Genomic DNA, 25,816 nt, shown 5'->3' on the forward strand with positions numbered 1-25,816 from the left:
TAATATCAGCACCGTGTGAAATAAAATATTCACAAAGTGAAGGAATATTAAAGAGTGGTGAATTTGCAAAGCATGTATTGATGTCATTTGTATTATCTAAATAAACAAAAAATGCTTGCAAATTATTGTATTCACCACAATTATGTGGGAAAACTTCTAATCCATACTCATTCATGAGAAAACAAACAAAATCAATGTTATGTGATGCGATCGCGAATTCCATGCATTCTCTATCAACTGAATGTAGTTGTTTCAAGCACTCATGAACTATATCAGGATTTCCACCCAAGAATGAATACTTCAGACCAATGTAAGAGGGTGTACACTTGAATTCTGTAATTAAGAACTTAAAACATTTAACAGCTCCATAATAAGAACATAAATCCACAAATCCTATATCTGAATCGCCAAAAAAGTCTGAGAATAAATCATTTCTTAAAGTTTGAAGTGGATCGAAATCTTCACTTTCTGTAAACAACATAAACTTTTCTATATCATCCTCCATAATTGCTCTGTAAATCGTGTTCTCTTCAAATACATCTAATGAAAGTTTTTGTAAATTATAACGAGTATTGTTTTGTCCTGAAGTTTGGATACCATATTCCATATTCAAGAAGTATAGGAAAATAGATGAGATTCCACTATCTGTTGTTATATGATATTCATCAAAAATCTTCTTGAAGATAGAGAAATATGATCGTAAATAGCGATTATTGAATTTTGCTGCTGTATATAGTATCGAAACCATCTTAATGGGTGTAAACATTTTTGTTTCAAGTAATTGTTTCTTGATTTCTTGATAAATTTCATCAACTTCCTCTTCTTTATAAGTATGAAGCCTATATAGTCTGACAAATAGGTCATCATAGTCCTTGTATGTATTCATGAGCTCCGAATAGTGAGTGTTTTTCATGAAAAATGAAATCATGTAAACTTTTTGAATGATTCTCTCAAAATTTGAGAAAATTCAAATTGCATTTATGAATAATATTAATGTATTTCAATTGTAGATGAATATTTGAATTTTTCATAAAAATTCCTACACCATTTCAATTTTTTCCGAAAATGCGTTGGAATATATTATAATTATCGGCGTGAATTATCTTATTACTTAAATTATCTCGTTTTACTAATCCAAAATCAGATAAATAAAAGTAAATATTTTTATTTTTATAAGTTTGAAAATCCGATAATAAGATCTTCTAGGACAATAATATTCAAATCATTATTCACTAGATTCAACTGGATCTCAATGTTAAATTCCTTTGCTTTGTTGATTAATTTATCATATATTGAAGATGCTCAAATTTGATTAGCGAAGTTTGAGACATCTACGACCTTTTCAGCTGTATTTGCATTATTTACAACCCATCTTGCAGCTATGAGAACATTCTTTCCTGATGGAATTTCATTCTCTTTAATTTCGGTATTCCACATATTTGAGATATTTCTAAGAGTGTCTTTCACTTCTTTAAAATGTCCAACATCTATTGTTAGAATATCTTCAAGTTCTTCTCTGAAAAATTGTGCTGATTCGTCAAATCCTGCCACATCACTGAATAAAATGCAAACTGCGAGTGCAGATGCTCGTACTTCAGTCATTCCTATATCAAACTTCAACAATGTGTCGGCAGCTTCCTTCCATTTTCCATTAGATAACAAATCTTCAATGATATAAGCCAAAAACCTTGTTGATTGAGGTAAACATTCAGCAAAATTATGCGCATATTCTTTTCCTAGCGTTGTGTATATCTTTGCTGCAACATACGGCCATTTTGTCTTAAATGCTTTGACCAAACCATCATCTTCAGCAAGAGCTGCATGAACAGTTGCAATCGGATGAGGATCTGCAAGGTTTGCAGCATGTTTCCATAGTTCTAGAGAGTTTTCAAGTACAGATTTCATCGTACATGCTGAACTTAAAACAGAAGGATCTTCGGAGTAGGTGACAAAAGTGCATACTCTTAAATTAACCTTAAATGTTGATTTTTCGATATTTTCGGTATTAACCTTATTGTAAATTTTTCCGGTGATAAATTTATCACACTGAGGTTATTTTTCCGGTGAGATTTTTAACCTTGATTTAATGAAATTAATATATATAAATTTTATTATTTTTAATTTCGAATGAGTATAATAAAATAGTTTTTTATATCGTCATAACTCTCATCACTGTTGTGATTCCAAATGCGATTATTAAGGTTCAAGTCGCTAATGTTTTGAATGAAGATAGAGCAGTAAGAATTCTTACAAGGGCAGGTAATCGGATTGTTGAGCAAAGAGCTTCAAAACACGATGAATGTTTGAAATTAATTCAACACATTTTGGAAATTGTCGAAAGCCGAAGGATTGAACCTAATGTCCTTATTCCATCTTTGAAGACAATATTAAATTTGGCACAAAGAAGTTTAAAGGAAGAGTAAGCAAGATTAGATAATTTGGACTTTTTTTAAAATTAATGAATAAACAGTATATTTTTGAAGTGTAAGCTTATTTACCTGAAGCTATATTACTTAATATAACATTCAAAGTATTATTGCTATTTATTGGAGAACAAATTTATGTAATTTTCACATGAAAATTGATAAATTTGTATTTCCTTATGATAATCAATTTTTGTATTTGTAGAGAGTCTCCCTGCATGATATCAAGACTTGGCTATTAGTCTTTATCCATTTTTGAAAATTGTATTGTAAATTGTAAGAATTTCTGAATACTATTACTATAAAATATAATTGCTTATCTATGTATATTCTCCCTGCATGATATCAAGACTTGGCTATAAGTCTTTATCCATTTTTGAAAATTGTATTGTAAATTGTAAGAATTTCTGAATACTACTACTATAAAATATAATTGCTTATCAATGTATATTCTCCCTGCATGATATCAAGACTTGGCTATAAGTCTCTATTCATTATGAGTATGACCCCATTTTTTTTACAAAAAGTGCCGAATTGCAACTTTGTCCCAATCTCAGGATCTTCGCTTATTTCACATGGCGTAAATATAAATTAAAAAGTTAACAATGGAAACACTGCTCTTCATTATGCAGCAAAATTTAATAGTAAAGAAGTTGCCGACATTCTTATTTTGCATGGTGCGAACATCAATGAAAAAGATAATAATGGAAGCAATGCCCTTCAATTTGCAGCAAATTATAATAGTAAAGAAGTTGCTGAACTTCTTATTTCACATAGCGCAAATGTCAATGAAAAAGATAATAATGGATGCAGCGCTCTTTCTTTTGCAGCAATTAGAAATAATAAAGAAACTACTGAGCTTCTTATTAAATATGGTGCAAATATCAATGATACACCTTATACATTTTCATGATTTTATGTTTAATAGGATATTCTATCATATAAAATAAAATCAAGAAAAATAGCTGGATAGATTCAGTAAAACCACTTTTAATTTTAACCAACTCACATTTCTTCATAAGGTGCACATCCAAAGTAGAATACAATTATTCTTCCAGTGTTAGTTGGCTGTGACTTAGTTGCATATGGGTAATCCTGTTCAGAGAGTTCCATCTCTCATTCTTTGTAAAATCCTCGCAAGTAAGCACTGTTTGTAACTTTTTTATACAAAACTATGCATTGTTCTATCAATTACTTAAGTTTGTATAGGGTGTCCAAAGGTGTGTTTAGCACAAACCTGAATACTGCGAATAGAAATAAACAAGTTACATATATATAAAGTTTATTTAAATATAATCACCATTGGATTCAATCACGCGTTCGCAGCGATCGATCCAGGCTTGAAAGACACGCTTTAAATCATCATGAGAAAATTGCTCAAATTGCTCTCTTACAAAATTTTCAAGATCATCTGGACTCGCGTCCTTCAGCTCTCTTTTTTAGCGTGCCGAATAAATAAAAGTCAGAGGGTGCAATATCAGGTGAATAAATTGGGTTTGGAACAACTTTGACATTGTTTTCCACCAAGTAATTCATTACCTTATGACTTTTGTGAACTCTTGAATTATCAAAATGAATTGCAAACTTTTGTTTTTGTTGTTTGGATTTCTCAAACTCATCAGAATTGATAATTTGAGTAAGAACATTGTCAATTAGATACTGAGCATTCATCGTATTAGGTTTTTGAAGAATATCAATTGCGATGATGCCATTCACGCCCCAAAAACCGACAACATCATCGTTGGTGTGTCAATTTTTTTCTTCGGGAATGTTTGCGGATTTTCATCCTTCGGGATCCACATGATTTTGGCTTCTGTTGCATATTGAAACCAAGACTCGTCCCCTGTTACTAAAAGCGAAACTTCTTGGATTGATACGCACCCAATATAGAGAGGAGCTCTTTCGAGATTGGACTCTAGATTTTTTTTGAACTGAATTAAGGTTGTGCGGAACCCAACGTGTATACGTTAGTTTGTAGTTCAAATAATTGTGCAGATAATAACTGACTGTTGTACGTGGTATCTTTGTCATCTCCTCTATCCTTCTGAGTGATGCTCTTGGGTCTTCATCTAGCGCTTGAAGAATTGCTTTGATTTTCTTTGATCCGGCGATTTTTTGTCAATTTTTATGATGGCGCCTTTTTGTTCATGAAGTGATACATCCTAACATGATACGTTACAGTGGAATAGCTAGGAGCATCCATACGAAGCATTTTACCAATGTCTCGTAGATTTTTTTACAGTCTTTGCATTTTTTTGCAAGAGCGAGGATGTTTTCTTTATGATTCATTAAAAAAATGAAAAAAATCCCGCCAAAATTTCCCGCGAAACCGCTTCTTGTCTCAAAATTCATTTTATATCCCGGCATGGCGCCAAAATACAACTTACTCATCATATACATATATTCATATTTTTTATTATATATTTATAATCAGCATATATCTCCTTTAATAGTCTCATATAGAGCGCTGTGCTAAACGCACCTTTGGACACCCTATATTAATATTTATCTCTTGAGTGATTTCAAGAAATACAATGTATTACATTCATATTTTTATCAAATAAAAAATAAAAAAATAAAAATCTCCTCCCGTGTGCCTCGAACACACGACTTCCAGATTAACAGTCTGACACTCTAACCAACTGAGTTAGGGAGGAATTGACAATTGAATCAAATTTAGTGATCTCGTAAAAATAATATTCACTTTTCGAATATCGCCTAAAACTTATCATTTGAGGAAATAATCTAATAAACTAAGGATGTCAATTTGGAAGAAAAGTGAGAAAATTCCTAAAATGCTAAAAATGAATTTTCCAAACGTACTTTTTTATCTCATTTTTTTGATTTTGAAAAAAATTTGGAGAGAAGAACTCTTCGTTTTTGAATTTTGTCACGATGGGTTTAAAGTATATTAGACACATGTATTGATATTACTATTTTTGTATATTTTGAGAGAAAATCCCTAAAAAGTGAGAAAATCTGAGACGGTTTGAGAAAATATATAAACTATTGAAAATTTGAATTAAGGGTGCACCCGTATGTACGTTTATTTGAGAGGAGGAGGATTACCCTCTCAATTTTGAGGGATTCGTTAGTTTATTTTCTCGATGAATATGCAATAAAATTTGATTTTTACCTTATCAATATACTTCATATAATATACACATGTTCATGTAAAAACTTTTTTCCAAAATCCTCTGGAATTAAGGGATTTTTGAATTTTAAGAATTTTTTTCGAATTTTTTCGAAAAAAAAATATTTTCAGAACAGCCTTAACGGCTAAGATTTAGGAACAATGTTAAGTATCAAAAAGAAAGGAGGTCTGATATAGACAACATATATCGTTGAAGGTTGAAAAAATCTCTAATATTTGAGCCCAAAATTTCAAATTTTGATTTTTTGAAAAAAGAGGCCACCCGTATGTACGTTTATTTGAGAGGAGGAGGATTATATTTTTGAAAGGGTGAAACATTATGAATATGTTAATTATATAATAATATGTATTATTATAAAAAAGAAAAAAAAAAAAAAAAAAAAAAAAAGGTAGTGGGGCTTCCAGGCACTTCGTGCCTTCTAGCCCTGAGGATGAATGAGTATAATGAAGTTTTTTTTTTCTTGGGGTGACCTTCCAGGCACTTCGTGCCTTCTAGCCCACATAAATGAAGTTTTTATTCGGAGGTCTTCCAGGAGCTTTTCACAAATTATATATGTTTTCATGTTTTGTCAAGACTTCTTCGTAAATGTTTTGTCAAGACTTCTTCGTAAATGTTTTGTCAAGACTTCTTCGTAAATGTTTTGTCAAGACTTCTTCGTAAATGTTTTGTCAAGACTTCTCGTAAAATCAGACAAAATAATGTTTAGGGTAGAAGGTTAGATATAACCTCTTTTCTAACCTCTTTTCTACCCTCTTGAATTTTCATGAAATTTACACCAAAAATAATGTTTAGGGTAGAAGGTTAGATATAACCTCTTTTCTAACCTCTTTTTACCCTCTTGAATTTTCATGAAATTTACAACACAAAAATATATTTTAGGGTAGAAGGTATATCTAACCTCTTTTCTAACCTCTTTTCTACCCTCTTGAATTTTCATGAAATTTACACCAAAAATAATGTTTAGGGTAGAAGGGTATATCTAACCTCTTTTCTAACCTCTTTCTACCTCTTGAATTTTCATGAAATTTACACCAAAAATATATTTTAGGGTAGAAGGGTATATCTAACCTCTTTTCTAACCTCTTTTCTACCCTCTTGAATTTTCATGAATTTACACCAAAAATAATGTTTAGGGTAGAAGGTTAGATATAACTCTTTTCTAACCTCTTTTCTACCCTCTTGAATTTTCATGAAATTTACACCAAAAATATATTTAGGGTAGAAGGGTATATCTAACCTCTTTTCTAACCTCTTTTCTACCTCTTGAATTTTCATGAAATTTACACCAAAAATATATTTTAGGGTAGAAGGGTATATCTAACCTCTTTTCTAACCTCTTTTCTACCCTCTTGAATTTTCATGAAATTTACACAAAAATATATTTTAGGGTAGAAGGGTATATCTAACCTCTTTTCTAACCTCTTTCTACCCTCTTGAATTTTCATGAAATTTACACCAAAAATATACTACTAGGGTCATTTACGAAGAAGTCTCAACAAAGTCTTTACGATGAAGTCTTGACAAAGTCTTTACGAAGAAGTCTCAACAAAGTCTTTACGAAGAAATCTCAACAAAGTCTTTACGATGAAGTCTCAACAAAGTCTTTACGAAGAAGTCTTAACAAAGTCTTTACGAAGAAGTCTTAACAAAGTCTTTACGAAGAAATCTCAACAAAACATAGACAAGAAAGTTCATGAAAATTCAAGAGGTTAGAAATGAGGTTAGAAAAGAGGTTAGATATACCCTTCTACCTAAAATATATTTTGGGTCATTTACGAAGAAATCTCAACAAAGTCTTTACGAAGAAGTCTTAACAAAGTCTTTACGAAGAAATCTCAACAAAACATAGACAAGAAAGTTCATGAAAATTCAAGAGGTTAGAAATGAGGTTAGAAAAGAGGTTAGATATACCCTTCTACCCTAAAATATATTTTTGGGTCATTTACACTCATTACGGAAGAAATCTCAACAAAGTCTTTACGAAGAAAATCTCAACAAAGAAATTTTATTGGTAAGTAAATGTGGTTTGAAATAGGACTACTTTTTTAGGTTTTTTCCATTGTGTCATTTATTTATTTGACGTGGCAGAAAGATATAGAGAATATGAAGATGAACCAATGTCTGCAAATGTTCAGCATATGTACTCGTAAGAGATATTTTATCTAATATTAAATGGACGCACAAGAACTTAGCGAATGCACAGCAACTGGACAACCAAACCCAGAGAATATTCCAAATGAAGTTAGAATACAAACTGCAATGGCAAACTAGGTCAATGTGCCAACAGATGTACAAATGCAAACTGCCATGTCAAATGACGCTGCGTTAGGTTTGCCACCATGGTATGCAAATATGAGATGGAAAGAGTTTTATACAAACCCTGAAGTGGGATATAAACAACTTTATGCAGATGACGCGAACACAGGAGTTGACCCAGAATATGTTTCTACCAGAGGAGAAACAGAATGTATGAGCTCCAGTTAAAGAATGCTATGGAACTCAACAGGAAACGTAAGAGACTAGGCGGACATTAGATTTTTACATATAGTAAAATGGGTTTCTTCAGTAGTATTGGAACTTCTTTCGAAATGTTGGAAGAGGTATATGGAATGGAATAAAAACCGTAGGAAGAGGAATTTGAACGGAGTCAAAATATTGGTAAAAGAGTAGGTCAGTTCGTTGGTATTATACCTAAAGACCCTGAACAGAAGAACAAGCTCCTGTTATACAACAGCCTGAACCTGCACCACAGTCTAGTTGGCAACCAAATCCAACACCTCAACCGTATTAAAAAATTATATTTTTATCGTTCGATAGTAGTTGTATATGAAACTAAGTTCTAAGTAAAACGCATGGTATAATGAATTATTCTTTTTCTTCCATCTGTAGTAAACCATACTTGAAAGTCTGAAATACTTCCACTTGGTGTTCGTATAACTTTGTAGGTTTTTCGTAAAAGTCATTTGCCAAGCATAAGAAAGAGTTTGGCGGCCAGAAAATGAAGCATGAACAATAATAGCAGCTGGGTCGAAAACATCTTTAAATAAATATGGTTCATCTCTTGCATATCGACTGTAAATATTTGCTAAAGGAAGTTTGACTTTCTGATTTAACATTCTTTGCAAATAATACCATGACATTGCAGTGATTCTGTATATATTTGTTCGTCTTTCTTTGGATTGTCTTCGTAGATTTGAAATGACACTTTGTGAATTTTGTTTGTCATATACAATTCTCACATAAAGTGTGCTCTCGGTATTTGCATATTCATTCAGCATATTTTGCATAACATGAATTTATTTTATCTTCTATATTTTTTAACGCAGTCTGTAGAGAAGATGAAAGGTCAACTTGTATTAGCTCAATTTCTTCCCACATTTTTCGTTTCCCTTCAGATATATAATCTATATGAAACCTTACAATAAATGGAAAACTTTTATCTTCTACAGACACAAACTTCATTCTACGAAAGCCAATAGCTTTTGTGACAGATGGGTCTCTTAGCCATCTTAATGGGTAGTCAAAACGATAGCCTTCATGCTTTACGGTCTCTGTCTCAAACTTTTGACCGACATTAGTAAAAAGTTCATCTAATGGTTTAGTTGTAGCAACTCTTGAATTTTCTTTTTCTATTGGAAGCATATTTTATCTAGAATAAAAATGTCAAATGAAACAGCGTCTATGAGAGAAATACAACACAACCGACAACTCATTATGCAGCCCTAAATAAGAACACAACAAACTTTTCAAACTATTCTAAGATATCTGAGTCATTGAAAGAAGGAAACTTAAAACTGACATTAAACCAATGACAGATGAGTTTCTGTTTCAAGACAATAAGAACCATACTGTCTGTATAAATCCAACAAAAGGAACTTTAAACGAGAAACCTATAAATGAACTTCTTTTGAAAACAGATGTTGACAACAAAGCTGACAAAGAGTATGTCATTGAAAAAGTTCAAGAAGAACATGACAGAGCAGATGCAACATATGCAACAAAAGAGGATGTTGAAAAGAAAGCTGACAAAGAGTATGTTGACGATGAGTTAGCATATCTGGCTAGTGGGTTAGTGAAGAAGGCAGATAAGGAATATGTGGATGAAAAAGATGAAAAAATTAAAGAAATGGTTGAATGGTACCATGAACGGACATCGAAGATTTTAGAAGGTAAAGCCAATACAGGGTGGGTTTCAGGATGTTTAGACCTTAAAGCCGACAAAGAAACTGTAGATATGTTGGCACAAACGGTTTCAAGTCATACCAGAGGTTTAATGGAAGATGGACAACAGTTGAAAGAGCTTGAGAAAGGTGTTACAGAGTTAAGGAATACAAAAGCAGACTCGACATGGATAAAAGGATATGTAGATGCAACAAAAGAACGTATTTTCGCATGGACAGAAGGAACATACCCACAAAAATATCATAGACATAGCATCTCTGACGTAAATGAACTTGAAGAAAAGTTATATAAAAAAGCAGACAAAACAGAGCTTCAAACATTAAAGACAGAAATACTTCAAACATTATATCCTATAGGCTCTATTTATACGTCAATGAACTCTACCAGACCAGAAGTAGTACTTGGTTTGGAACTTGGACTCAAATAGTCGACAGGTTTTTGTATTGTGCAAACTCTTCAAAGGAAACAGGTGGAAGTAAAACGATTTCAGGTGAAAACCTACCTGCGCACAGTCACTACATAGATTTAAGTACATCTCAAGCAGGTTGGCATAAGCATAGATATTGGGATTGGTCAGGAATGATAAAAGGTAAAGGATATGATGTTAAAGACAACGTTAAGTTTGCTATAGATTGTTATTGGAGTGACACTCAGGGAGAAGGAAACCATACACATCGCGTTTCAGGGTATACGCAAACAACAGGACAAAGTAAAGACTACATGCCACCTTACATGACAGTTTACGCATGGTATAGAAATGCTTAGTCGTCATTTTCAACTTCTTTAGCATATTCGTCAGGAGTTGTCTTATATTTGTTAGGAACTGTCTTTGAAAGTATACCACCTTGAACTTTGACAAGTTTTGAAACGAGGTCTGACAATAGTAGTTTTATCTTCTGCTTGCAGTCTGTACATTTTGCATGTTTGCCTAAAACTTCATAATATTCTCTTGTATACTTTCTTCTATTTTTACGAACACGAAGGTGAGTACCTGTCGGGTACTTGTTGTTGTCATAGTCAATAGTATTTTCATATGGGTCGCGTTTTAGGTATTTCTATTTTTACTTTGTCACCTTTTTAAGTTTGAAGCCTGGCATTCTTTCTTGTTTGTCTCTTTGACTAAACTATTAAATATATAGTCTTTCTCTAAGTCGGGGTTGTTTTCATTTCTTCGGGGGAGTGGTTTCCCAAACCTTTTTGTTTACGGCTATTGTAAATATTTAAAACTTGTCTCATCTTTGCCATGGAGAAATGTCTATATTTGTCGTCATATGACATTTCATCTACCTCACCACCTTGTGGTTGATTTAAATCTCTTAAGATTTTTATACAACTGTCAATGACACCAAGAGCAGAATGGTTTTGGTCGACAATGAAATATTGGTTTACATTTTTTGAACGCAGATAGTTTTTAATATCGTCTGATTTGAAAGAACTTTCACAGTCAGATGTCAGTTTTGTTTGGATGGTATTTGTCAACGAATATTGTCAAAGCTGCTAAGATATCTAAAATATTTTTGGACTGTAATGGTATGGCTTCACAGTATCTTGTGTTTTGACCGACAAATATTAGCCAGTAGGTGGTCCATCTTCTCTATACCTCGGAATGTTTTCCAAGATATCCATAAACCAAGCATTTGGTGTTGAACTAAAGATTTTTATCATGAGTGCTTTCTTTGTCGCTTTAGAAACATAGGGGTCCTTGTTTGGATTCGTCATTTTTACCCTATAAGAAATGGGTTTATTTGGCGCATTAGCAGGAGTTGCATCCAGATTTTTACCCGCAGTGGGAACAATAGCCAGAGGTGTATTTGGAGTTGGAAGGAAGATTTTGAGTACATTAGGTATACTTAAAGAGAAAGCACAACCTATTATACACAACTGTACAGAAAGGGTTGGGATGTAGCACGAGATGCAGCAAATCTTATTCCAAATCCTGAAACAAGAGGAAGTTCAAGGATGGATGGACAATGTAGGAAGACAAGCAGGAAACTATTATAACAAAGCAAATGACTACTATAACCAAGCAGGACACTATATGGACCAAGGTGAAAGATTCTTTAACAGAGGATATAACCATGCACAACAGTGGGTAAACAATAACCAACCTCAACCGCCTCAAACGTGGGGAATGTAAAATTTTTTACTGAGATGAAATGAACAATACAGCATTGAGACAAATGGGTTCAAGATGGATTTGTCGAGTTACACAACCACGTGTTTGTCAAGTTCTTCCTATATCAGGAAGTTTTAGACCGACTTAAAAAACCTAAAACCAGTTGAAAACAAACCAAACTAAAATTTTTTACTGAGATGAAATGACCGAAGAGTTGAAACGGTAGATTTGACACCACAAACAAAAAGTTCAGAACCATTGTCAAAACTGTCAAAGAACTTACAGATGAAGAGAAAAATTCAATAATAGAAAGTGCCAGGTCTGGAAATACAAACCCTAACTACAAAGTCACTTTTCATAGAAATGGAACGGCTAGTATCTCAAAAAGAAACAGACTCTCACAAATAAATATTGAAGTCTGAAGGAGCTTTCGAGACAACAGATGGAAAAGTTTACTTCACTGACAAACAGTTCATTATAGAACATCTCATTGACTTAGAGTCGAAATATTCTAAACTTTACAACAAACACAAAAAGTTGAAAGGAAAACAAAAACAGATGGCATATGATATTTACGAAGATGTTGACGACACAACCATACCTGCAAGTGAGGTAAAGTCAGAGGAACCAAAAAGTGACGAAAAACCAATAGAAGAAGGTGAGCCAAAAACTGAAGATAAACCAAAACCAAAGTTTAGTTTGGAAACTAAACCAAGTCAACCTTCATTAGCTGGTATGGGTTGGCGTCAAAGACTTTTGGCAGCGGGTGGTTATGTAAAGTAAAGAAAAAACATTTTTTTATTTTTATAAAAATGCCCCCATATAGAATGGATAGAAAATCTGCTAGAATAAAAGCAGAGTTAGAAAGATATGGTTGGAAAGTTTCGAAGAATTTTAAATATAGGAAGGGAAGACCCATAAAAGTCTATGACAAACTGTCTGGTCTTCGCTACGAGATGGACTTGGAAACAGCGCGCGCCAATTATCCAAACAGACTAGAGAGGTTAGAAGAAGAACGTCTTATGAACATGCCTTTCAATGTTACTGAGCCACAAGTTGAAGGACACGACGGCTTTGCCAGATTCTACTGGAAACATGACGAAACTTGCATCCTTTGAGAAGGAAAAAAGGTAGTGCAGAGGATGGTCATGCTCCCATGGAAAGAACAAGATATGCATATGAGAAGTATCGTGAAGTTAGAAGTCAAATTACTTCTGGTCGAACCTTTACAGTAAACTTTGACGAAGGAAAGAACAAAGAAGGCTTCATGGGAGTACTTGCTGCAATTCAAGATGGAAATAAGAAAGGATACAATCTCAGATTGACCATAACGGATTTGGATGGTCACATTTACTATGCAAATGGCAATGTCACAACAGCTGCAATGCTTCTTGACGTTTCAAGACTAAAAGAGAGAACAAATGGTTGACTCGACTCAGACATTTTTGAATGCAATTGAAGGAATTGCAAGTGTCAAGTTCGAATGGTACCAACCTAACCCTCAAGCAGTCAGACAACATGCTGGATACTTCCCTTCTAAATAAGTCTGACATTGACTTGACAAGGTATGGAATTTACAATTCAATTGAAACAATTGTCAATGAACCTTGTATTCTTACATGTCTCAGGAACTCTGGTCTTGTTACAGATGAGAAAATGAAGTATCTTGAGTCATGTGTGAAGACAAGGTACATTCTCAGAGGTCAATTGGCAAAAATTGCACCGTTGGCAAATGTCAATATCCGAGTCAACATACCTACAGCTAAAGGTTCTTCACATGACGACTATGTTGTTGACAAAGACTTACCATGGTTGAAGATTGCAATTGTCCACAACCACTTCATGTTGAACGAAAGTCTTATGTTCGGAAAAGGCAAGTGCAACATTGTCAGAGCTGTAAACATTCTTTTCGAGAAAGGTTTGTTGGAACCAATTCCAGATGACAAGCTGACAGAAACTTTTGTACCAAAAGACGAAACAAACTTTTCACTGTTAGCAAGACCAAAAGTTGTTCCAGACAAAGTTCTAGTACAAAAGAAGTACACAGCTCCAAAAGGAGTTGGATTGTTCGGATACCAACCTGAACCAGAAGAACTTCCAATGAGGTTGCAAGAACTTCAAGATGCTATAAACAAACTTCCATTGAGACATCCAATTGACGTCAAATTGTATTGGAGAGCATCTGAGTTAGGTCAGAAGGTTTTATATGAAACAGGTTGCTTCGACGATGTTTATGAGATAACAGGAGAAGTTTCTCAGAAGATAAGAGACTCACTTGAATTTCCACGAACTGGTCCGATTGGATGCGACAAGTTCGACTCAGATGAAAAGATATACTATGTCGACCTTAACGCTGCGTACATGAGGTTCGTCCAATATATCCCGACTGGAATTCCAAACGAAGATGGTGAGTTCCCGGGAAGGAACTATACAGTTGGAAAAGTCATACAACAACTGTATGATATTAGGAAAGCTTCAAACCCCAAACTTGCAATGACACTCAAATTGCTTATGAATTCGACATGGGGATATTCCATTAAAAAACCTCAAGAGATGAAGAGTAAACATTATGAGAAGGTCGACAACTTTGTTGAAAGGTTTTCTCCTTTTGTTTTGAAGTACGAATTCACTCAAGGTCAAAGTGGCTTAGTAACCACATTAAAACCTATTGTCGAACATTGGTCTTACCCTCAGTTCGCAAAGGCAGTCCTTGACAACTACAACAAATTCTTCTCGGAAGTTAAATCCAAAGTGAAGGTTTACTATGAGAACATTGACGCACTCATGACGAACGAAGAAGGATACAACAAACTCATTGAAATGGGCATGGTCGGTGAAAAGATGGGCTGTTTTAAGCTAGATAAGGTATTTTCCGAAGTTCATGTCCTCTCCAAGCGTAAGTACTGGGGTGTTAAAGAAGACGGCACAGAAATAAAACATTGCATGAAGTAAAAATTTATTTGAAATGTACGCTGAGTTTGTTGGAGAAGACCGTTGAGAAACTTGTTTGTTAGATGAGAAATATGAAATGGCATACTATTTTAAAACAATATATTTTTACATATATTAAATGTTTCAGGTTGAAAAACAAAGAACAAAAGGAGCAGATACAAAACCGTTAGACTATATCTTTACAAATGCTGGTAGGACAATATCAGATGAAGAAATTTCATCCGGAGCTTACAGGTTTGACTATCCAATTCGTTGGCTTCAAAGTCCTTCAGATGCAAAGGCAATAGGATTTAGAAGAGTTTTGTTTTCAAAAAGAACTAACGCTTTTATGTTTGCAGTATATTTTCATGGTCAGTATAGAGGTCCTAATGGTCTAATAGACAAATTTGATGAAATGAGAATCTTTACAATTCGTTCAGACGAAAACCTTGAGAAGACTCTAAATGACTTTCAAACTCAAATGAACAAATACTATTGGGAACTTCAAGAAAAATACGACTCTTTACTAAATGGAACATACTATCTAAAACTAGAATACAACAAGATGAACTCCACAGTTTCATTTCAAAGGATTGAAAATAACCCTCCAAGAGATACACAGTTTTTATTTTGGGAAGTAGACAAACGTTCTTGGGCACAATTTCTTCGGTTACTAAACCAGAACGAACCATTACCACCTGACGGTCCGTTTAAATTTATACGCCCACCAACAGATTTGACAGTTTATAGAAACGTGTTTGACCTCAAAATGTTATGTGTCATGCAAGTTTCAGTTCAAGCAACAATAGTTTTCTATGTATTGGTAAGGACTTTTATGACTTTGCTTCTAAATTCTACGAACCACCTAGTAACAGTTTCTCTGACTTTCAAGTTTGGTTCACAACAAACGGTGTGCAACATATTATTCCATTGTACTATGACTTTTATCTCGAATTGTCTTTCATATATAACTACGGAAAAGTGCTGAAAAGTATTGAAAAATAATGTTTAGGGTAGATGGGTATATCTAACCTCATTTCTAACCTCTTTTCTACCCTCTTGAATTTTCATGAATTTCATCGTAAATGTTTTGTCGAAACTTCTTCGTAATGAGCGTAAATGACCCAAAAATAATGTTTAGGGTAGATGGTATATCTAACCTCATTTCTAACCTCTTTCTACCCTCTTGAATTTTCATGAATTTCATCGTAAATGTTTTGTCGAAACTTCTTCGTAATGAGCGTAAATGACCCAAAAATAATGTTTAGGGTAGATGGGTATATCTAACCTCATTTCTAACCTCTTTTCTACCCTCTTGAATTTTCATGATTTCATCGTATATGCTTTGTCGAAACTTCTTCTTCGTAAATGTTTTGTCAAAACTTCTTCGTAAATGTTTTGTCAAGACTTCTTCATCGGAATGAGCGTAAATGACCCAAAAATAATGTTTAGGGTAGATGGGTATATCTAACCTCTTTTCTACCCTCTTTTCTACCCTCTTGAATTTTCATGAATTTTCATGATTTCATCGTAAATGTTTTGTCATGAATTTCATCGTAAATGTTTTGTCATGATTTCATCGTAAAGACTTTGTTGAGACTTCTTCGTACATGTTTTCTAACCTCATGAAATTTCCCGAAATAAAAAATAAAGTTAGTTTTTTTAAAAAAATATTTTTTATTTTTATTGTAAGGACAGATATGTCAGTCGAAGCAAAAACGTTCACGAACAAATCTAATGGCGAAACATTCACAAAAGGCACTTATAACGGTATTGAAGTCTTACGTAGAGACAAGGATGGTTATATAAATGCAACAAATATGTGTCAGCAGTTTAGGAAAGACTTTAGAAAGTTGTTGGAAAATAAGTCCTGGGAAGAGTATTATAAGGCATTTTGTGAAGAATATAGCAACCGCCGGAATTCAGACGGTTGCTTTTTATACAAAATTCATGCCGGAATTCCTGATGAAATCAAACAGGTTAGAGGAACGTATGTAGACCCAAGACTTATAAACTATATAGCAATGTGGGCTTCTCCAAAATATTGCATAGCAGTTGGAAAAATTATGGACTCCATAGACAAGAAAGTTCATGAGAAGTTAGATGAAGAAGAACTTGAAGATACAGTAGAAAATGCTAAACCTTTGTTCGAACAAGAAGTTAGAAAAATGTGCGGAAAACAATTAGAACATGAACGTGAGATATGTTATGGTTATAGAGACTCTCCATACGAACTAGACCAATGGGAACAAGAAGATTTAAAGAGAGAATTTAGAGAATATGAACTCGCTAAGATAGCATTTGAAGCTGCAGAAAAGAAGTTAAAAGTTTGGGGTCGTTTTGTAAAAAAATATTGTGAGTAAATGAACCATTTATTTTTATTGAATTCAGCACAAAATAATGTTTAGGGTAGAAGGGTATATCTAACCTCTTTTCTAACCTCTTTTCTACCCTCTTGAATTTTCATGAGTTTTCCCGAAATAAAAAATAAAGTTAGTTTTTTTAAAAAAATATTTTTTATTTTTATTGTAAGAACATGTTAGCAACAACAGCACCAAACTCGTTAGTCATGAACCCAACTTCAATGTTAGTAGAGATGAAAAGCTTCATTCCTTCTTCATATACTTTCGAAACAGAAATCCAGAAGATAAAGCAAGAACTTCTCCAAGGAGATTTAGATTGCACTGCAAAAGATGAAACAGATGAAGAATATCTTTATGAAATGCAGGATATTATTGACCATCTACCTAAACTTCCTGAAATCCAACAACAAAAGCTTACTATTCCAGAATTCGATGAAATAGAAGTCAAAGCAACTGACTCAGTAGAAATAAAGAAGTTCATACGAAAGGTTAACTATGAGTTTCTTGGATTTCATTGCAACCACAAAGTCATGGACAAAGATTGCGATATGGTATATAAGAACATCTCTGACATATACAAATCTGGGGAGTTTAAGACCTACGACAACTTTGTTTCGTTAGTTGCTGAATGTGTATGGCAGATAAGAGATAAAGATAGAAGAGGTAAGATATGGAATGAACAAATAAAACCAGCAGCTTTTGAGTTAAAGAGAGCAATTGACGCCTTAGTCATACTAGCAGGTAAGGTTTCAGAATATAACGCAAAAATGAACCCACAATGTTCTAAATGTAAAGCAGCAATGAGGAAATATAACTACTCCGTCAAAGAGATAGAACGTATGCGAAACGACTATGCTGACTTAAAGAGGGAGGCAGAGAAACCAGCAGAAGATAAAATGGACATGTTGACATTTCTAAACAAAAACTATCCAACAGCTGACGATTTCCTTCTTTCAGATGTCAAGAAGAAATATAAAGAAACCTTCGGCATTGTTAAAACATTCGATGTACTGACAGAAGAAATAGAAGCTACGAAATTGTTTAGAATTTCACGAATTCACAATGTTTACCATGTAAAACGCTTATAAAATAACTGGGGTAGAAAAGAGGTTAGAAAAGAGGTTAGATATACCCATCTACCCTAAACATTATTTTGTGCTGAAAAATGACCAAAATTCTGAGTAAAATAATTTTTAGGGCTTGTGTCAAACCGTTGAGTTTTCACAAAATTTAAAAAATAACGTTTACCATGTAAAACGCTTATAAAATAACTGGGGTAGAAATGAGGTTAGAAAAGAGGTTAGAAAAGAGGTTAGATATACCCATCTACCCTAAAATATATTTTTATTGAATTCTGAGTAAAATTCTGAGTAAAATGACATATGGAACACATACTTTTTCAGTAAGGACATATGGGGTAGAAAACAGGTTAGAAAAGAGGTTAGATATACCCATCTACCCTAAAATATATTTTTGCTGAGTAAAATGACCAAATTTCATGATATAACTGTATTTTTTTGACGAAGAGAACTTTTGCACTTCGTAAAAAAAACTCTATGAAATCATATCTTTTATACAAGATAGAAAAAATAAAGTTAGTTTTATTTTTATTTATTTTTTTATCCTGTATATAAGAAACAGTAATGTCAACAACCGAGAACACAACAACAGTTATAGTCCATGAAGCTATAAATGAAGAATATGAGTGGGTTCAGTTTAACAAACAACTCCGTCTCATTCGTTCGGTCAAAGACGATATGTACCAAATGCAAAGTATTTTGACAGCATGTTTTGCTCCAGATACTATGAAACCACAAGATTGGTTTGAATTAAATAGCACTCATGAACTCCTCAGTGAGTTTGAACATGTAGAACTTAAAAAGATGTACCAAGACAGGCAAAACTTACCATCACATCTAAAAGGTATATATGTTCATAAGTTCCTAGTTAGTTCAATAGCAATGTGGGCTTCACCTCGTTATGCAATCTACATACTTATGCTACTTGACGAACTTTGTACAAAGCAGAGAGAAGATATGATGAAAGAAGACAAAAGCATTCAGAAAAGAATACCACGTTCGGTACCAAAAGGAAAGGAAAAGAACTATAAGTATATGATTTATACTGAAGAGATGGAAAATGAAGAAGATAAAGATATGGTTATGTTGCATTTAGTCAGAAGAAACAACAAAAGCTTTTACGACCTTGCTAAGATTTACAAATCTGACAGAAATTGGTTCTATCGCGAAAACTTACCGATTTCAATGACACCGAATGAAGATGTGAAACAAATAGTTCAAGATACGTTACCTCAAACACACTATGATATGAAAGGTTGTACAATACTTACCTTCAAAGAAGATTTGCCATTGTTAAAGGAAAAAATAACAGAGTATTTTGACAACTTCAAACAAGTAGGGTAGATGAACCATTTATTTTTACGCTTGACTTCAGATGGCTCAGGTAGCTCTATAAAGTAAATTGCCTCGTCAAATCCTTCTGGCATTCCGAGTCCTTCCTTCCGACAGAAAAAGTTTTTCCCGACAACAGGAAAAAAATTTCCTGACAACTGGAAAAAAATTTCCCGACAACTGGAAAAAAATTTCCTGTTGTTCGTCCGTAAACCATTCAAATTTTCGAAAATTGAGAACTTTTTGGTCGAACGACAGAAAAAATTTTTCCTTCAGACAGGAAAAAAATTTCCCGACAACTGGAAGAGTTTTTCCTTCCAACAGGAAAAGTTCTTCCTTCCGACAGGACACAAACGAATGTCCGACGTACCACCAACCGACAGCCCCAAAGCCAGAAGAACCGAAAGCCCCAGCACCACAACAGACTAAGACTCAAACACTTACATTTTTCAAGCTTGACTTTTTACAATTTGAACTTTGTTCGCGTAGATATGAATTCTGAAAGAAGTATGAGGGTCTTGTATGACTTTGTACTTCTCCCATAGTTCATGTCTGTCAAACTTACCTGCCATGGACTCTTTCATAAGTTCCATGAAATCGTCTTCGGACAATCCGGGGAAAAGTATGATATCAGTAAGTATTCTCTTTACATCCTTACTTAAACTCTTTGCTGTCTGTACACAAATGACAACAGAGATGTTAAAGTGTCTGAGCTTCTTAAGAATTCGACACATGTCTTGTTCTCTGTTCTTTAACAAAGGATGAGAAGCAAAGTCATCTAAAATAAGAAGACATCTATGAGGGTATGTCTTCCAATCGTAAGATTGCAATTTCTTCGAAATGTATTCTATCTCTTTCTGTTTGTTTCTGAAGTGTTTCTTCTCTAATATTCTCTGCATTTCCTCATTTGGGTCTTTAAACTTAGAATTGACATACTCATTTATAGCATTGTACTTCAAAACTCTTCTTTGGTACTTCTTTATCCAATCTAACAACTCAGAGTCTTTTATACATACTAACTTAGACTTTTTTATAATATCTTTGAACGAATTGACGGTTTGGTCAAATTGACCAGAAGTACTACAAATAACAACTAACTCATAGAATGGGTTCTTCTCATCTAGTTCTTGTTGTTGTGCAGCCATTTTAAGATAAGTGAAAGTCTTACCCGACCCAGGTGGTGCAATTAGACCTGTTATACCATTCTGAGCAAATAAGAACTTGTCATGTATAGGCTTTATCTGAGCATTTTCTAACTTCCTCTTGTTCTTGTTTAAAACATTCTCAAATTTCTTGTCAATGTCAGCAAACTTTTTTTCTAACATATTTTTAGAAAAATTAAAATTTTTATCTTTTTGAAAATGTCTAGCGATTTCGCTATCTATATTCGAGACAAGCTTTTCGACAGCAAAACATCTGTCGACCATAAAATCTTACATAGTGTAAACAAGAAAGGTGAATTTGTTCTAAAGTTCTGTTTCTGGGAATATGACAAGAACCATAAAACATTAGGCAGAGCAGTCTTAAAATTTGTCAATGACAGACTTGTTGACAGAGATGACACCGATTGGAAAGATGAAGTCCAACAAAAGTTCTTAGAATGCAAAGAAGACACATGCGCCGTTCTTGAAGATGAAATAGAAAACAGAATAGAAGAGCTATTAAAGGACAAAGACCTTTTACAAAAATATGGTTCTGAGAAGTTTGACATAACTCCACCAGAGAAGAAGAAGAAGAGAGAGAAGAAAGAAAAGAAAGTAGAAGAAGAGAAGAAAGAACCTGAACCAGAGAAAAAGAAATTTGACATGTAAAAATAAAATTTTATTTTTAGAACATTTCTGGGTCAATGTCAATGTTCTCTTCCTCTTTAGGAGCAAACACTGGTTTAGACTCTAAAATCTTTTTACCCAATTTACCTTGAACTTCAACTATCTTAGACTCATAATATTCATAGTCGTCTGCTTTCTTTGGTTCATAAGGTATAACAAGTTTGTATGCTTTGCCTTCTTTAAGGTTTGAGAACTTTCTGTCAAAATTTTCTTTGACTGCTAACAAACCTTCTATGTCTAAGTCTTCAAAAGTTGCACCATTTTTAGTCACAATAGCAAACTTAACTGGTTCGATGTTCCAAACTTTGCTGAATGAAGACTTTTCAAAATGGTAGAAGTAAACATTCAAATAAGCGAATGGGTCTAGTTCTTCTTTGACTTCTGTCATATACTTGTTTACTGAGATGAATTTTGTCATCTTTTCTATCGGATAAAAATATATATTTTTTTTAAAAAAAAACGTTTTAAAATGGTATGCCATATAGCTTCTTGAATTTGTTAAGAAGTATTCGAACGTTTTTTCCATCTGTATCTCTAGTGTTTACATAAGCACAGCCTGCCTTAGTAAAACATACTTGTAATTTTCTATAGTTTACGCCGGTATAAAGGTAGAAAGAGTCCTGTTCTTCGCTATAGTAGTAAAACTCAAACGTATGCTTACCATAGTCTGTAATTTCAATTGCTTCATCTTCTAGTTCGTCGACAAATTCGAATACAATATCTCTAAATTTGCCTATGTTCTTACTGTTTTCAGAACAAGTGACCCAACGTAAGTTTTCAAGTCTATTGTCGTTTCTTATATGGTTTATGTGGTCTACAAAAGGTAGATTGTTAGGGTTTGGTATAAAATGAGTTGCAATGACAACATGTTTAAAATAGTGTTTTCCACCAATCCTCATCCTAGCATATCCGTCATTTTGCTCCCATTCGCTTAAAACTCTTTTTGTCTTTTTGTTTCTGACTTAAAAAGGCTCAGAACAGTGAATTTCATATTTCTCATCTAACAAACAAGTTTCCCAACGGTCTTCTTCAACAAACTCAACGTACATTTCAAATAAAATAAAAAAATATTTTTTTTAAAAAAATGTTTTTATTTCATGCAATGTTTTTTTCTTTACTTTACATAACCACCCGCTGCCAAAAGTCTTTGACGCCAACCCATACCAGCTAATGAAGGTTGACTTGGTTTAGTTTGGAAACTAAACTTTGGTTTTGGTTTATCTTCAGTTTTTGGTTTCTCTTCTTCTATCGGTTTTTCGTCACTTTTCGGTTCCTCTGACTTTACCTCACCTGCAGGAACAGTTGTGTCGTCAACATCTTCATAAATATCATATGCCATTTGTTTTTGTTTTCCTTTCAACTTTTTGTGTTTGTTGTAAAGTTTAGAATATTTCGACTCTAAGTCAATGAGATGTTCTATAATGAACTGTTTGTCAGTGAAGTAAACTTTTCCATCTGTTGTCTCGAAAGCTCCTTCAGACTTCAATATTTTATTTGTGAGAGTCTGTTTCTTTTTTGAGATACTAGCCGTTCCATTTCTATGAAAAGTGACTTTGTAGTTAGGGTTTGTATTTCCAGACCTGGCACTTTCTATTATTGAATTTTTCTCTTCATCTGTAAGTTCTTTGACAGGTTTTGACAATGGTTCTGAACTTTTTGTTTGTGGTGTCAAATCTACCGTTTCAACTTCTTCGGTCATTTCATCTCAGTAAAAATTTTAGTTTGGTTTGTTTTCAACTGGTTGTTGAGGTTTTTTAAGTCGGTCTAAAACTTCCTGAGGTATAGGAAGAACTTGACAAACACGTTGTGTAACTGCTGGAAGTCGACAAATCCATCTTGAACCCATTTGTCTCAATGCTGTATTGTTCATTTCATCTCAGTAAAAAACTTTACATTCCCCACGTTTGAGGCGGTTGAGGTTGGTTATTGTTTACCCATTGTTGTGCATGGTTATATCCTCTGTTAAAGAATCTTTCACCTTGGTCCATATAGTGTCCTGCTTGGTTATAGTAGTCATTTGCTTTGTTATAATAGTTTCCTGCTTGTCTTCCTACATTGTCCATCCATCCTTGAACTTTTCCTCTTGTTTCAGGATTTGGAATAAGATTTGCTGCATCTCGTGCTACATCCCAACCTTTCTGTACAGTTTGTATAATAGGTTGTGCTTTCTCTTTAAGTATACCTAATGTACTCAAAATCTTCCTTCCAACTCCAAATACACCTCTGGCTATTGTTCCCACTGCGGGTAAAAATCTGGATGCAACTCCTGCTAATGCGCCAAATAAACCCATTTCTTATAGGGTAAAAATGACGAATCCAAACAAGGACCCCTATGTTTCTAAAGCGACAAAGAAAGCACTCATGATAAAAATCTTTAGTTCAACACCAAATGCTTGGTTTATGGATATCTTGGAAAACATTCCGAGGTATAGAGAAGATGGACCACCATACTGGCTAATATTTGTCGGTCAAAACACAAGATACTGTGAAGCCATACCATTACAGTCCAAAAATATTTTAGATATCTTAGCAGCTTTGACAATATTCGTTGACAAATACCATCCAACAAAACTGACATCTGACTGTGAAAGTTCTTTCAAATCAGACGATATTAAAAACTATCTGCGTTCAAAAAATGTAAACCAATATTTCATTGTCGACCAAAACCATTCTGCTCTTGGTGTCATTGACAGTTGTATAAAAATCTTAAGAGATTTAAATCAACCACAAGGTGGTGAGGTAGATGAAATGTCATATGACGACAAATATAGACATTTCTCCATGGCAAAGATGAGACAAGTTTTAAATATTTACAATAGCCGTAAACAAAAAGGTTTGGGAAACCACTCCCCCGAAGAAATGAAAAACAACCCCGACTTAGAGAAAGACTATATATTTAATAGTTTAGTCAAAAGAGACAAACAAGAAAGAATGCCAGGCTTCAAACTTAAGAAAGGTGACAAAGTAAAAATAGAAATACCTAAACGCGACCCATATGAAAATACTATTGACTATGACAACAACAAGTACCCGACAGGTACTCACCTTCGTGTTCGTAAAAATAGAAGAAAGTATACAAGAGAATATTATGAAGTTTTAGGCAAACATGGCAAAATGTACAGACTGCAAGCAGAAGATAAAACTACTATTGTCAGACCTCGTTTCAAACTTGTCAAAGTTCAAGGTGGTATACTTTCAAAGACAGTTCCTAACAAATATAAGACAACTCCTGACGAATATGCTAAAGAAGTTGAAAATGACGACTAAGCATTTCTATACCATGCGTAAACTGTCATGTAAGGTGGCATGTAGTCTTTACTTTGTCCTGTTGTTTGCGTATACCCTGAAACGCGATGTGTATGGTTTCCTTCTCCCTGAGTGTCACTCCAATAACAATCTATAGCAAACTTAACGTTGTCTTTAACATCATATCCTTTACCTTTTATCATTCCTGACCAATCCCAATATCTATGCTTATGCCAACCTGCTTGAGATGTACTTAAATCTATGTAGTGACTGTGCGCAGGTAGGTTTTCACCTGAAATCGTTTTACTTCCACCTGTTTCCTTTGAAGAGTTTGCACAATACAAAAACCTGTCGACTATTTGAGTCCAAGTTCCAAAACCAAGTACTACTTCTGGTCTGGTAGAGTTCATTGACGTATAAATAGAGCCTATAGGATATAATGTTTGAAGTATTTCTGTCTTTAATGTTTGAAGCTCTGTTTTGTCTGCTTTTTTATATAACTTTTCTTCAAGTTCATTTACGTCAGAGATGCTATGTCTATGATATTTTTGTGGGTATGTTCCTTCTGTCCATGCGAAAATACGTTCTTTTGTTGCATCTACATATCCTTTTATCCATGTCGAGTCTGCTTTTGTATTCCTTAACTCTGTAACACCTTTCTCAAGCTCTTTCAACTGTTGTCCATCTTCCATTAAACCTCTGGTATGACTTGAAACCGTTTGTGCCAACATATCTACAGTTTCTTTGTCGGCTTTAAGGTCTAAACATCCTGAAACCCACCCTGTATTGGCTTTACCTTCTAAAATCTTCGATGTCCGTTCATGGTACCATTCAACCATTTCTTTAATTTTTTCATCTTTTTCATCCACATATTCCTTATCTGCCTTCTTCACTAACCCACTAGCCAGATATGCTAACTCATCGTCAACATACTCTTTGTCAGCTTTCTTTTCAACATCCTCTTTTGTTGCATATGTTGCATCTGCTCTGTCATGTTCTTCTTGAACTTTTTCAATGACATACTCTTTGTCAGCTTTGTTGTCAACATCTGTTTTCAAAAGAAGTTCATTTATAGGTTTCTCGTTTAAAGTTCCTTTTGTTGGATTTATACAGACAGTATGGTTCTTATTGTCTTGAAACAGAAACTCATCTGTCATTGG

General features: G+C 33.9%; 12 protein-coding genes, 1 non-coding gene and 6 pseudogenes across 19 annotated transcripts, besides 6 other annotated features; 9 read left to right on the top strand and 10 right to left on the bottom strand.

Annotated features, from left to right (window-relative positions):
* Nucleotides 1-1,302: 1,302 nt before the first annotated feature.
* TVAGG3_0336560 (uncharacterized protein) lies at nucleotides 1,303-1,905 on the bottom strand (the record flags this gene model as incomplete). Its single annotated transcript, XM_001579344.1, has 1 exon — nucleotides 1,303-1,905. One exon carries the CDS (start codon nucleotides 1,903-1,905, stop codon nucleotides 1,303-1,305), a length of 603 nt encoding a protein of 200 aa, XP_001579394.1.
* A 34-nt stretch (nucleotides 1,906-1,939) lies between these two features.
* Nucleotides 1,940-2,153: a mobile genetic element.
* Nucleotides 2,154-2,978: a mobile genetic element.
* Nucleotides 2,979-3,629: 651 nt separating this feature from the next.
* Nucleotides 3,630-3,657: a terminal%2Cinverted (terminal inverted repeat of Mariner transposon ID:TVAGG3_0336590).
* Nucleotides 3,630-4,919: a mobile genetic element.
* TVAGG3_0336600 lies at nucleotides 3,710-4,823 on the bottom strand (annotated as a pseudogene). The gene has a single exon. A coding segment is annotated over exon 1 (1,114 nt).
* Nucleotides 4,892-4,919: a terminal%2Cinverted (terminal inverted repeat of Mariner transposon ID:TVAGG3_0336590).
* Nucleotides 4,920-5,006: 87 nt separating this feature from the next.
* TVAGG3_0336620 lies at nucleotides 5,007-5,080 on the bottom strand. The gene has a single exon. It is a non-coding gene; the product is annotated as a tRNA-Asn (tRNA).
* A 4,277-nt stretch (nucleotides 5,081-9,357) lies between these two features.
* Nucleotides 9,358-25,816: part of a mobile genetic element that runs on past the window's edge.
* On the bottom strand, nucleotides 10,522-11,479 carry TVAGG3_0336640 (annotated as a pseudogene). The gene has a single exon. A coding segment is annotated over exon 1 (958 nt).
* TVAGG3_0336650 (uncharacterized protein) lies at nucleotides 11,724-11,897 on the top strand (the record flags this gene model as incomplete). Its single annotated transcript, XM_051230620.1, has 1 exon — nucleotides 11,724-11,897. One exon carries the CDS (start codon nucleotides 11,724-11,726, stop codon nucleotides 11,895-11,897), a length of 174 nt encoding a protein of 57 aa, XP_051100350.1.
* TVAGG3_0336660 lies at nucleotides 12,079-12,659 on the top strand (annotated as a pseudogene). Its single transcript has one exon. A coding segment is annotated over exon 1 (581 nt).
* TVAGG3_0336670 lies at nucleotides 12,704-13,528 on the top strand (annotated as a pseudogene). The gene has a single exon. A coding segment is annotated over exon 1 (825 nt).
* On the top strand, nucleotides 13,533-14,828 carry TVAGG3_0336680 (uncharacterized protein; the record flags this gene model as incomplete). The annotated part of the gene is made up of 1 exon (XM_051230621.1): nucleotides 13,533-14,828. The coding sequence occupies one exon, from the start codon at nucleotides 13,533-13,535 to the stop codon at nucleotides 14,826-14,828; it is 1,296 nt and encodes a 431-aa protein (XP_051100351.1).
* TVAGG3_0336690 lies at nucleotides 14,947-15,805 on the top strand (annotated as a pseudogene). The gene has a single exon. A coding segment is annotated over exon 1 (859 nt).
* TVAGG3_0336700 (uncharacterized protein) lies at nucleotides 16,874-17,170 on the top strand (the record flags this gene model as incomplete). Its single annotated transcript, XM_051230622.1, has 1 exon — nucleotides 16,874-17,170. The coding sequence occupies one exon, from the start codon at nucleotides 16,874-16,876 to the stop codon at nucleotides 17,168-17,170; it is 297 nt and encodes a 98-aa protein (XP_051100352.1).
* TVAGG3_0336710 (organellar and viral DNA polymerase type B) lies at nucleotides 17,446-18,258 on the top strand (the record flags this gene model as incomplete). Its single annotated transcript, XM_001294040.2, has 1 exon — nucleotides 17,446-18,258. A coding segment is annotated over one exon (813 nt), but the record flags the coding sequence as incomplete, so codon positions are not given.
* TVAGG3_0336720 (KilA, N-terminal/APSES-type HTH, DNA-binding family) lies at nucleotides 18,814-19,562 on the top strand (the record flags this gene model as incomplete). The annotated part of the gene is made up of 1 exon (XM_001294039.1): nucleotides 18,814-19,562. A coding segment is annotated over one exon (749 nt), but the record flags the coding sequence as incomplete, so codon positions are not given.
* Nucleotides 20,031-20,906, bottom strand: TVAGG3_0336730 (protein of unknown function, DUF4106 family; the record flags this gene model as incomplete). Its single annotated transcript, XM_051230623.1, has 1 exon — nucleotides 20,031-20,906. The coding sequence occupies one exon, from the start codon at nucleotides 20,904-20,906 to the stop codon at nucleotides 20,031-20,033; it is 876 nt and encodes a 291-aa protein (XP_051100353.1).
* TVAGG3_0336740 (uncharacterized protein) lies at nucleotides 20,943-21,392 on the top strand (the record flags this gene model as incomplete). Its single annotated transcript, XM_051230624.1, has 1 exon — nucleotides 20,943-21,392. The coding sequence occupies one exon, from the start codon at nucleotides 20,943-20,945 to the stop codon at nucleotides 21,390-21,392; it is 450 nt and encodes a 149-aa protein (XP_051100354.1).
* TVAGG3_0336750 (uncharacterized protein) lies at nucleotides 21,409-21,828 on the bottom strand (the record flags this gene model as incomplete). The annotated part of the gene is made up of 1 exon (XM_001581951.2): nucleotides 21,409-21,828. One exon carries the CDS (start codon nucleotides 21,826-21,828, stop codon nucleotides 21,409-21,411), a length of 420 nt encoding a protein of 139 aa, XP_001582001.2.
* On the bottom strand, nucleotides 21,875-22,459 carry TVAGG3_0336760 (annotated as a pseudogene). The gene has a single exon. A coding segment is annotated over exon 1 (585 nt).
* Nucleotides 22,525-23,109, bottom strand: TVAGG3_0336770 (phage tail repeat-like family; the record flags this gene model as incomplete). Its single annotated transcript, XM_051230625.1, has 1 exon — nucleotides 22,525-23,109. The coding sequence occupies one exon, from the start codon at nucleotides 23,107-23,109 to the stop codon at nucleotides 22,525-22,527; it is 585 nt and encodes a 194-aa protein (XP_051100355.1).
* Nucleotides 23,128-23,280, bottom strand: TVAGG3_0336780 (uncharacterized protein; the record flags this gene model as incomplete). Its single annotated transcript, XM_051230626.1, has 1 exon — nucleotides 23,128-23,280. One exon carries the CDS (start codon nucleotides 23,278-23,280, stop codon nucleotides 23,128-23,130), a length of 153 nt encoding a protein of 50 aa, XP_051100356.1.
* Nucleotides 23,300-23,701, bottom strand: TVAGG3_0336790 (uncharacterized protein; the record flags this gene model as incomplete). The annotated part of the gene is made up of 1 exon (XM_051230627.1): nucleotides 23,300-23,701. One exon carries the CDS (start codon nucleotides 23,699-23,701, stop codon nucleotides 23,300-23,302), a length of 402 nt encoding a protein of 133 aa, XP_051100357.1.

Source organism: Trichomonas vaginalis, chromosome V (assembly GCF_026262505.1).
Source record: "Trichomonas vaginalis G3 chromosome V, whole genome shotgun sequence".
Lineage (NCBI taxonomy): Eukaryota > Parabasalia > Trichomonadida > Trichomonadidae > Trichomonas > Trichomonas vaginalis.